This window comes from Podarcis erhardii (genome assembly GCF_964252035.2).
Source record: "Podarcis erhardii genome assembly, chromosome: 6".
Classification (NCBI taxonomy): Eukaryota; Metazoa; Chordata; class Lepidosauria; order Squamata; family Lacertidae; genus Podarcis; species Podarcis erhardii.
The window spans coordinates 1,463,411-1,475,680 of NC_138510.1; the positions used below are offsets into that span (position 1 = coordinate 1,463,411).

The 12,270-nt window shown below is 48.2% G+C and overlaps 1 protein-coding gene across 1 annotated transcript; it reads right to left on the reverse strand.

The window, feature by feature from the left end:
• Positions 1-1,101: 1,101 nt before the first annotated feature.
• LOC309344241 (uncharacterized protein) lies at positions 1,102-7,676 on the reverse strand (the record flags this gene model as incomplete). The annotated part of the gene is made up of 5 exons (XM_081866489.1): positions 7,601-7,676; positions 6,518-6,661; positions 3,861-4,007; positions 1,663-1,881; positions 1,102-1,142 (listed from the first exon to the last, which is right to left on the reverse strand). Exons 1-5 carry the CDS (start codon positions 7,641-7,643, stop codon positions 1,102-1,104), a joined length of 594 nt encoding a protein of 197 aa, XP_081722615.1. The 5' UTR covers positions 7,644-7,676.
• Between the last annotated feature and the right edge of the window lie 4,594 nt (positions 7,677-12,270).

Genomic DNA, 12,270 nt, shown 5'->3' on the forward strand with positions numbered 1-12,270 from the left:
TTTGTGGTTAGCGGATGGCGCTGGTACCCCTGATGGGCAGTGCTCACACTCCCGGTTGCCAGTGCTCACACCCCTTTCAAAAGTATGTATTCAGACAAGGAATACAAACTCAAATATCTTTATGAGTTCAGTTTGTAATCTCTGTTAGAGTTTGTAACCTCTATTTGAGTTTGCATTTATTGTCAGAATACATACTTTTTAATGGATTAGTTTTTGTTACTATTGACTATTGATAGTTTTTGTTACTATTGACTAGTGAGTAGGGACCACTATTGAAACTTACATTGGCCTGAGTTCTTGGTGTGCTTTTTTCTTGGTATACAGTGGTGCCCTGCAAGACGAATGCCTCACAAGACGAAAAACCCGCTAGACGAAAGGGTTTTCCGTTTTTCGAGGCGCTTCGCAAGACGAATTTCCCTATGGACTTGCTTCGCAAGACGAAAAGTCTTGCGAGTCTTGCGAGTCTTGCGAGTTTTTTCGCTCCCCCCCCCTTTTTCTAAGCCGCTAAGCCGCTAATAGCCGCTAAGCCGCTTAGCCGCTAAGGCGCTAAGCCGCTAATAGCGCTAATCCGCTAAGCTGCTAATAGGGGTGCTTCGCAAGACAAAAAAACCACAAGACGAAGAGACTCGCGGAACGAATTATTTTCGTCTTGCGAGGCACCACTGTATTTAATAACAAGAACTCCAGCTTATCTTATGTTAGTGCTCACACCCCTGGCAACGTTCCCAAAAATTGCAGTGTGTGTGTGTGGGGGGGTGACAACCATTTTTTCGCTCCAGGTACCACCTGACCTTGCTATGCCTCTGGGTGCAACCAGCATCTGCAGGAGCCTCTCACTGCTTTCCTTGGACCACTGACAAATGGGTGGGGGGCTTTTGCACTTCCTAAAGACAGTCAGCGGCTATGAAGAACTCTAGACTTGGAAGTAGCAGCTCTCCAAGGCTCTTGGTTCCTTTCACTCCCTTTTTATGGCACCTCAGACTGAAGCCATGAACAAAATCTCCTAACAACACACTTCCTTTGGGACACCTGCCCAACTGTGGAAGACCCACCACCCCACTTCTACCCCTGTTCGCCCTGCCTTCCTCTGAAGGAGGGGGGCTAGGCCCTCTTCCTGGACTCATCAGGAGCTCTTGGCCTCCCTGCAATGAGGCCAAAATCAGAATCCGGCAAACGTTCCCACTGCTGTTGCTGCTGCTGCTTCTGGAGCCCCCAGACTCTGCCGAGGAAAGACCCTCCCTTGGCCCAGCGGCGGTGGCAACTTGAAAGAGAGAGATCCACAGCAGACCCCTCTTTCTGAGGCAGCTTCGCTTCCCCCCTAGAGCAGGGATTGGCAAGGTTTACTCCAGCAGAGATCCCTCCATGTATGCCCACAATTTCCAGCATCTGCATGTGTGCAGACGTGTTTTCTGGCATCTGCGCAAATATGATTTCTGGTACCGTGGAAGTGAGTCCCTGTGCTGCACTGCGCCGGTTTATTGCAGTGCACAGGGACTTACGGCTCGGTTCAGGGGTGGCTTTTGGGCTGGTTATACGACCCTAGTGGGCCGCTTGTGGCCCACGGGCCTTAGGTTGCCGACCCCTGCCCTAGATCATTGCAAGGGGGATCCTTGGGTCCCTGCCAACTCTACAGTTCTCTGAGTCTGTGGTTCCACAACTCACCTTCTTCCTGCTTGCTGGGCTCATCCTTCTCCCTTTCCCAGAGCTGCCTGTTGCGCTGCCCGCTGCCCTGATGGTGAATCTCGGGGTCGACACACTTCAAGCCGCAGTCTTTAAAGCAGCACTTCTGCCCAAGGCTGCAACTTCGGTCGTCCTTGCACTGGCTGTCGCACGGGCGGAACGCGGGCAAAAGGCGGCTCTTGGGGCAAAGGCCCCTTTTTTCTGGAGAGGAAGGGAAGAGTGAAGCAGGGGAAAGGCATCCTGAGTCTGTTGCCGTAAGAACTTAAGGACATAAGACGAGCCATAAGAAAAAGTTGCATTGGAGGAAATTACGATTCAAAAACAGGATCAATGATTCACACATATGGATTGACAAAGGGAGATTAAATCTACTTGATTAACTGGGGAAATAGTTAAAGAAAAGTCTCAGCGGGAATTGAACATGAGCAGTCAATGGCAATAGAGAATGGACGGAAAAGTAATAGAAATTAGGAAGTATTTTATTGTGAGCAGCAAAGGAGGGAGGGAAAAGAAACGTTTTGAAGGGGGGTTAAAAGTCAACTTTCATGTCAAGTACTTTATTATGGTCATAGACCAGCATAAGCAAAACATCTTAAACAGATTAAAGAAATAATGAAATGCGTTTAAGCTAGTTGGAAAAATAAAGCAGCGTAACAAGAACGGCTGGAAGTCAAGTCACTTGGCGGGTGTCTGTGTGGGGCAGGTGTGAAGGTATGTTGATATGTATAGTATAGGTAGCTATTATATAGAGTAATGTTGGTATGTTTTATGTTATGAACATTAGGTAGTGTGTTGTGTACGTATATTGTGTAAATGTATATGTATGTGTTTCATATGTTAATAAAATAAATTTTTTTTTAAAAAAAAGCATAAGCAAAACATCTAAATAAATAGCATAACAGGATGAATCTAAGTGAACAATTATTAAATAAATAGAAGCAAGATTTAAACATATACATAGAATACTTAATTAAGCATAGATAATAGGTGAGTAAAAATTAAGTCGACTTTTAAATTTGTGTTAAATTTGAATTAATTTGCTGTTAATCTGTTAAAAATTTGGAAGATCAATGAAAATTAATTGGCAAAAAGCAGAGCCCTAAGAGGCGGCTGCTGGATCAGGCCAGTGGCCCGTTCAGCCCTTGACTATGGCAAGTCATCTTCTGGAAGGGGAGGAGCGGACCAGGCAAGGGATGCCAATGGACTCTTGGCTTGAGCCAGGTCCATGATTCACAACCCTCCCTGCTCTCAGGTCTGCTGATAAGGCAGGGTCATCCTGACACACCCTTAGCACCTTCGGCACCAAACCTTCTCCTGTGGCCACATCATGGCTGGCCAGCTGCCCAGGGGGCTCTTCCTTGCCAAGGACAGCAAAGGTTGGTTGGCGGGACTGAGGTGCTCTTGGGTTCAGAGTCTGAAGGAGCGTTGCCACCCCCATCGCTCAGTCCGGACACCGAGGTCCAGCGCCGAGGGCCTTCTGGCGGTTCCCTCACTGTGAGAAGCCAAGTTACAGGGAACCAGGCAGAGGGCCTTCTTGGTGGTGGCACCCGCCCTGTGGAACGCCCTCCCACCAGATGTCAAAGAGAAGAACAACTACCAGACTTTTAGAAGACATCTGAAGGCAGCCCTGTTCAGGGAAGTTTTAAATGTTTGATGCATTATTGTATTTTAATATTTTGTTGGAAGCTGCCCAGAGTGGCTGGGGAAACACAGCCAGATGGGCGGGGTATATATATATATATAAAAAATATTTTTCTCTCTATAAGACGCACCAGACCACAAGACGCACCTAGTTTTTGGAGGAGGAAAACAAGAAAAAAAATATTCTGAATCTCAAAAGCCAGAACAGCAAGAGGGATCGCTGCGCAGCGAAAGCAGCAATCCCTCTTGCTGTTCTGGCTTCTGGGATAGCTGCGCAGCCTGCATTCGCTCCATAAGACGCACACACATTTCCCCTTACATTTTAGGAGGGAAAAAGTGAGTCTTATAGAGCAAAAAATACAATAGATAGATAGATAGATAGATAGATAGATAGATAGATAGATAGATAGATAGAATCAGGGCTGGGAGCGGGTGCTGGAAGGAAAGATCAACTCTTCTGCCCCCCAGTGCTTGCTTTGGCCCTTCTGGAGGCCCCTTCTGGGGGTGCTGGGGCCTCAGGTCCTTGTCACGGCCGGTACCTGGCTGAGCCTTGGTGCATCTCCTGAGACCGCCCCTCAAGCAACACTTCTCCTCTGAGGTGCACTGGGAGTCATCAGAACAGGGGCTGGAGGAGGAGGCGGCAGCAGCAGCACGATCTTCTGAGTGGGGACAGTAGCCACGATGCACTGCAAGGCAAGAGGGCAGTCAGTGGGTCTCTTGCGCCACAGGAGAGCATTCTTCTGGGAGCTGCTGGGTTTGTTGCTGCTGGAGGTGGCCATAAATGAAAGCTGGAGCACTGTAAGTTATTTACAGCCATACCTCTGGTTAAAGATGCTTCAGGCTGTGTTTTTTGGGGTTGCGGACCACCAAAACCTGGAAGTACTGGAACGCATTACTTCTGAGTTTTGGCGGTCGCGCATGCGCAGAAGCACTTAATCACAACCTGCGTGAGTGCAGATGCGCCACTGCAGGTTGCGGATGCTGCGAGTTGTGAACGTGCATCCCGCACGGATCACATTCACAACCCGAGGCTCCACTGTATTTATTTCATAAAATGTAAGCACTACCGAAAGAATAAAATAAAACACTAATCAACAACAGCCACGTAAGACTTTTGAAAAGTTAAAATAGGGCTGCCATACATCCGGGTTTTCCTGGACACATCTGGGAATCGGGCTGCAAAACAGCGACTTGGCGGGTTTTTGCTGAATCTGCAAAATTAAGATTAAGATTCCCACAGATGCGGAACAGGAATTTTGTGGCACCTGCAGTAGTGCCCATTCCACTGGTTGAAGTGGTGGAGTGGGAACATGTGAGGTAAGCTGATCTCGTAGGTAAACTGGTCCCAAGTTAAGCGTTTTACTGTATAAAGGTAAAGGGACCCCTGACCGTTAGGTCTGGGGTTGTGGCGCTCATCTCATGTGGCCAGCATGACTAAGCCGCTTCTGGCGAACCAGAGCAGCACACGAAAATGCTGTCTACCTTCCCACCAGAGCGATACCTATTTATCTACTTGCACTTTGAGGTATTTTCATAGAATCATAGAATCATAGAATCATAGAGTTGGAAGAGACCACAAGGGCCATCGAGTCCAACCCCCTGCCAAGCAGGAAACACCATCAGAGCACTCCTGACATATGGTTGTCAAGCCTCTGCTTAAAGACCTCCAAAGAAGGAGACTCCACCACACTCCTTGGCAGCAAATTCCACTGTCAAACAGCTCTCACTGTCAGGAAGTTCTTCCTAATGTTTAGGTGGAATCTTCTTTCTTGTAGTTTGGAACCATTGCTCCATGTCCGCTTCTCTGGAGCAGCAGAAAACAACCTTTCTCCCTCCTCTATGTGACATCCTTTTATATATTTGAACATGGCTATCATATCACCCCTTAACCTCCTCTTCTCCAGGCTAAACATGCCCAGCTCCCTTAGCCGTTCCTCATAAGGCATCGTTTCCAGGCCTTTGACCATTTTGGTTGCCCTCCTCTGGACACGTTCCAGTTTGTCAGTGTCCTTCTTGAACTGTGGTGCCCAGAACTGGACACAGTACTCCAGGTGAGGTCTGACCAGAGCAGAATACATTGGCACTATTACTTCCCTTGATCTAGATGCTATACTCCTATTAATGCAGCCCAGAATTGCATTGGCTTTTTTAGCTGCCGCGTCACACTGTTGGCTCATGTCAAGTTTGTGGTCAACCAAGACTCCTAGATCCTTTTCACATGTACTGCTCTCAAGCCAGGTGTCACCCATCTTGTATTTGTGCCTCTCATTTTTTTTGCCCAAGTGCAATACTTTACATTTCTCCCTATTAAAATTCATCTTGTTTGTTTTGGCCCAGTTCTCTAATCTGTCAAGGTCGTTTTGAAGTGTGATCCTGTCCTCTGGGGTGTTAGCCACCCCTCCCAGTTTGGTGTCATCTGCAAATTTGATCAGGATGCCCTTGAGTCCATCATCCAAGTCGTTGATAAAGATGTTGAATAAGACCGGGCCCAAGACAGAACCCTGTGGCACCCCACTAGTCACTCTTCTCCAGGATGAAGAGGAACCATTGATGAGCACCCTTTGGGTTCGGTCAGTCAGCCAGTTACAAATCCCCTGAGTGATCACTGAGTGATTTTGAACTGCTAGGTGGGCAGGAGCAGGGACTGAGCAACGGGAGCTCACCCTGTCGCGGAGATTCAAACCGCCTACCTGCCGATTGGCAAGTCCTAGGCTCTGTGGTTTAACCCATAGCGCCAACCACATCCCACTTTACTGTATATTCTTGGCCCAATTGCAGATAAGCAACCAGGGCCGATCTCTGAGCACAGGAGTTACACGCTGTCGAGGTCTCACTCCTGTCAGTGCAAAGTGCTTGACCTCCTCATCCACTCAGGCCACTCTAAGGCCACTTCCTCATGGCAGAGGAGATCAGGAAGGGGTTTTTCTTAGGGTGAGGCTCGGCCATTGCACCCAGTAACACCTCCAGATGCAAGAAACTCAACTCTAGGATTCATGGTTGTGCACAGAGGGCTGTGTAGGCAGAGTCCTTTCTCAAGGGCACTCTGGCAAACAGCAGGGAAATTCACAGGGCTCCTCCAGGATCTTGAACATTGCTCCATCCCAGCAAGGAAAGTAGCTGCTGATTTTTAGATGAACCGTGTCCCTTTCCACCATGCATGGCACTGGGATATGGGGAACAGGGGCAGCAAACATACCTCCTTCTGGAAGGACACACTTCAAAATATTCCCCACACGGCAGCACTTCTGGTCTCCTGGGCAGGGCCTCCCCTCGCTGCAGTAGGCAGCTCCCAGGTGGTGATGGGTGATAGTGGCAGGGCACTTGCCGGGCATCGGGGACCCTGGGCAGGAAAGGAGATGAGAGGGCACCAGTCACCACTTGCCAAAGCACAAAGGGTGGCTGTGAAAGAAGGCGAAACTCTTCGACGGAGGAGAGGGCTATCAATTGCTGCTAGACACGATGGCAATAATAACAATAACAATAATACATTTTTATTTATACCCTGCCCTTCCCGGTTCAAAAGCCGGGCTCAGGGTGGCTAATAACAAATTTAAAACACTTTAAAACACTTAATTATAAAAGCAGCATAAAATACAGTATAAAAACTTGAATAATAATAAAAATCAAAAATCAATTAGATAATCCCCAGGGCTAGCTGGCTGAATTGGCCCTACTTGGGCCAGCTAGGAGGCCAGGGGAGAATTGGCTGTGGGGTCTCAGAGCGGGTAATCTTCATAAAAGGGGAGGGGGAGGGAAGAGAAGGGAAATAAAAGATCAGGCTGAATTCAAATTAAAAGCCAGGCAGAATAGCTCTGTCTTTCAGGCCCAACGGAAGGAGGTTAAATCCTGCAGGGCCCTGGTCTCCTGGGACAGAGCATTCCACCAGGTCAGAGCCATCACTGAAAAGGCCCTGGCCCTGGTGGAAGATAGTCTGACTTCCTTAGGGCCCGGGACCTCTAAGCTATGGTTATTCATGGACCTTAAGGTCCTCTGCGGGGCAGAACAGGAGAAGCGGTCGCATAGATACGATCTCCACGGTCATCTGAATATCAGCTGCTGGCATCTGCAGGAGGGGGAGAGTTTCTCTTATGCTCGGATTCTACGTATGGGCCTCCCATAATGGCAGCTGGCTGGCCACTGTGAGAAAAGGATGCTGCACTGAGTTTCACCTGAATGTGGACTGATGCCCACCTGTGGGGTCTTTGGTCCACAGCTTGAGAAACGCTGATGTCCCAAAAGCTTTTTAGATTCCGGCTGAACTTTGCAAATAGTTTCTCACCATTTGCTGAGAGCACTGGAGTCTGGAAGGTCTCCTCATCCATGTGAATTTCTCCTGCCTCGTGATGATTTGCACCTACAAGGAGGAAATAAAAATAATTGATTAGGTGCTCAGCAGTGTCTGTGGACTTTTCACCACCAGCAGCTCAGCATGGGATTTACCTTCCTTACAGCTGCCATACATAATAATAATAATAATAATAATAATAATAATAATAATAATAATAATTTATTTATACCCCACCCATCTTGCTGGGTTTCCCCAGCCACTCTGGGCAGCTCCCAACAGAATATTAAAAACATCAAACATTAAAAATTTCCCCAAACATTGGGCTGAGACTGTCATTGAGCCACCCTCCACAACCCCAAAATCTCCTTCCTGGTCAGTCAACACCAGTTAAGATTTTGTGATGAGTGTACATGTGAACAGTCGTCGCTTCTATACCTCAATGCACATCACTTTACACTTGCTTAAACTCAACAGCGTTTGTTGGAAGATTCAGGATGGATAAATCAAAGTACTTCTCCAGGCAGAGCATAGCTGATCCCACAGGCGGATCAAACTGAGTAACAAAGGCACAGAACTTATAAATTTGTTTCTTTAAAAAATCCCTTCTTCTCTCTTCCCAGCATCTTCTGCTGTTTTTAACAATGTTGTTTATTGATTATGATCGGCTTTTAATACCATCCTTCTGGACATTCTTATCAAAAAGCTGATGGAACTAGACCTTTCTTCTACCATCTGTGACTGAATTAAAGACTTTCTGAGGGATCGGATACAAACAGTGAGGATTGGGCCTGTTACATCTACCTCTCTGAAGCTCAGCACTGGCACCCCACAGGGATATGTGCTGAGTCCCTACCTGTACTCTGTTGCATACATACGACTGTATTTCATCTGATCCATCCACTGCAATTATTAAGTTTGCAGATGATACTACCATAATGGGTCTAATTACAGGTGGAGATGAATCAGCGTACAGGGGGGGAGGTTTAAAAAGTATCTACATGGTGCTTAGAGAATAACTTGCACTTAAAAATTAGCAAGACAAAGGAGATTGTGTTGGACTTTCAGAGGAAGAGAGGGGAACTAGCCGCGTTGTATATTGGAGGGTTGTATGGGGAGATTCTCTTCCTTTAAATTCCTGGGAGTTTACCTTAGTGAAGACCTCACTTGGAAAAATAATATAACTCAGGAGGTTAGGAAGGCCCAACAGAGACTCCATTTCCTCAGGTTCTTGCGAAAGAACAATGTTAAACAACAATTGATGACCTCCTCCTACTGGTCCACAATAGAAAGTGTCCTTTCATATTGTATCACAGTGGTGTATGATGGCTTGACAGCCACGGACAGCAAGTTTCTATAGAGGGTGGTGAACACAGCACATGATATGGGCTGTCCCCTGAGCCTGACAGATGACATCGCAAGGGATCATTGCCTTAGGAGAGCAAGGAAAGTTCTCAGGGACGACTCACATCCTGGCCAGCACCTCTTTAATCTTCTACCCTCGGGCAGGAGATATAGAAGTATAATCAGTCATAGGTAAAGGGACCCCTGACCATTAGGTCCAGTCGTGGCCGACTCTGGGGTTGCGGTGCTCATCTCGCTTTACTGGCCGAGGGAGCCGGCGTACAACCTTCCGGGTCATGTGGCCAGCAGGACTAAGCCGCTTCTGGCGAACCAGAGCAGCGCACGGAAACACCGTTTACCTTCCCACCAGAGTGGTACCTATTTATCTACTTGCCCTTTGACGTGCTTTCGAACTGCTAGGTTGGCAGGAGCAGGGACCGAGCAACGGGAGCTCACCCTGTCGTTGCGGGGATTCGAACTGCCGACCTTCTGATCGGCAAGTCCTAGGCTCTGTGGTTTAACCCACAGTGCCACCTGCGTCCCATAATCAGTCATACCAATGGGCTAAAAAACAGTTTCTATCCATGGGCTGTTAGGCTGCTGAACGGAAAGTAATATAGTGCAACTGACTTTCGGGGTTGGTGTGTTGTGCGACAAGCACACAGAGTGCAATGAGACTGAGTGTTTGTAGGGGGGGGGGAGACTCGGTTAATTTCATTGTACACAGGTTGCACATTGACAATAAAGGTATTATTATTATTATTAAGGTCATGGTTTGGGAAAGGCTCCCAGGGCTGGATGGTGGGGCAAGGCAGCTGGAAAAAGCCATTGCCTGATGAGCAGCACAAAGTATCTCTCCCCTCATCTCTGGAAACAGCTCCCTTGTGAAGACTCCTAGGGCTGGAAATTGGGGCTTCTGAATCCTAGTTGCTGGAAGCCACAGGAGAGGAGCGGGCCAAATTCCTGTTGGGAATTTGACAACGTGCAGTTCTGTGCAGCTTCACACAGAGTCAATTAAGAGTTGGCCGACAGCCAAGGATAACTGAGCAGAAAGGAGAATTTCTGCCTGGAGATAGAGGAGCCTGGAAACAGCTCTAGGTCTCACACAGGCATAATGATTTACGTCCTACTGACTGGAATGTGTTCGTGAACTCTGCGTATGCTCTGCTAAGGTCCTGCAACAGGTCAAAGTTGCAAAACACCAAGAGATCCTGCTTGTGGGCTTCTGCACTGGGGCATCTGGCTGGCCAATGTGAGAACAGGATTCTGGACTAGATGGGCCCCCACTGGCCTCATCCAGCAGGCTATTCTTCGGTTCTTATTTTTAATGCCCATTTCCTTGGCAGTCACTGCCACTTCAGACCCCCTTACTCCCCATGTAAAGTTAGAATTTCCACCCCCAATAGGCATCATTTTACACTTGCTTACGCTGAACTGCATTTTTGTTTTAGCAAGGCGGAACATTTCTCTCTCAGCAGCAAATTTAGCTACTTCGCTGCTCACTGCTAACTCTGAACCATTTATGAACAAGTCTAAAAGGAAAAATCTCAAAGTTGCTGCTCGAGGGACCGTCCGGAGAACTCCCCATTCATTCCCACTCGCTGTTTCTTGCCATGTATCCAAGCTCTGATCCATCGGGGGACCTCTCCTCTTTCTGCACGACTGCTAAATTTATCCTGGAGTCTCTCTCTTATCAAGCCATCCCAAGGAGTTGCTTAGATCAAGAGCAACTAACAATGACCATCACCTCAAAGGCTGCGGCCCATCACTGCCTCCAGAGGGAGTCCCACAGTTTAACTATGTGTTTCATAAAGAAGGATTTCCTTTCATGCGTCCTGAACCTTCCAACATTCAGCTTCAGGGTGTCTGCGAGTTCTGGCGTTAGGAGAGAGGGAGAAAACCTTTCTCCTTTGCCGCTGCCTGTCATATGAAACCCAGAAGCCCCTCAGCACCTTCTCCTGACTGCATTTCCCTTGGCAAATCAGGGCTGGGGTTTCTAGCAATTGCTTTTCAGAAGCATTGCCAGGATCTTATTGGGGGGAACAGAAGGAGATTGTGCAAATATCCTCTTTTGTCCTCTTTCTTTGAACAACGAGGATTCTCTAAGCAAGAATGATTCCATTTCTGCCTACCTGGAATGGTAATGCGGGGAAGGTGAATTTCTGCAAGCACCAACCTTGTTTGCCCCCCCCCAACAGCAGAATCAGCACTCACCCTGTGCCCTGTGCTTCATCATTTTGGCAGAACTGGGCTCCACTCGGAGGGCCAAGAGCCCCAGAAGGAGGAGAATGGCAAGGTGGGCCCTCATGGCTGTGACTGGAGATGGCAGTGCCTCTGCCAGGGTGGGCGAGGCTGGAATATAAACCCCCCAGGCTGGACCTGGCCGTTTTGCTTGTGACACAAACAGCTACCTGCCCACCTCTTGGTCAGCTGGTGACAATTCCCAGAATCCTGTGTGCGGGTCACTCTGCCAGGGTGTGTCAACAGCCTTATCTAGTGGCCCAGCAAATCTGCTTGGGGCATGTCAGCGTGACTCTGGCAGGAAGGCAAATGTTGTGAGCTTTGCAAAAAATGCCTGCTTGGGTCTTTCACCATGCGACCCTTAGCAGCCACCCGGCCAGCCTGGCTGACTCTGGTCTGCAGGGCCCATGAAGGTGGCCTCACCCCTTGAGAAGCATCTTTTCAGCCACCACCTGGAGGTGGCTCAGTCTCAGATGGGCCGACAGCAGGACATGCCAAGCTGGACCTTTCCTTGGGCCACACATGGACATTTGCCTGATGCTATGCATCTTCTGCTTCCTGGGAGAAAAGCAACGACAAACCTAGACAGCATCTTAAAAAGCAGAGACATCACCTTGCCGACAAAGGTTAAAGCTACGGTTTTCCCAATAGTGATGTATGGAATGAGAGCTGGACCATAAAGAAGGCTGATCACCGAAGAATGGATACTTTTGAATTATGGTGCTGGAGGAGACTCTTGAGAGACCCATGGACTGCGAGAAGATCCAACCTCTCCATTCTGAAGGAAATCAGCCCTGAGTGCTCACTGGAAGGACAGATCCTGAAACTGAGGCTTCAAGATTTTGGCCACCTCATGGAGAAGAGATGACTCCCTGGAAAAGACCCTGATGTTGGGGAAGATTGTGAGATGGTTGGACAGTGTTCTCAGAGCTACCAGCATGAGTTTGACCAAACTGCGGGAGGCAGTGGAAGACAGGAGTGCCTGGCGTGCTCTGGTCCAGGGGGTCACAAAGAATCAGACATGACTAAATGACTAAACAACAACAAACATGCATCTTCCAAGCCCTCTCCAGGATCCT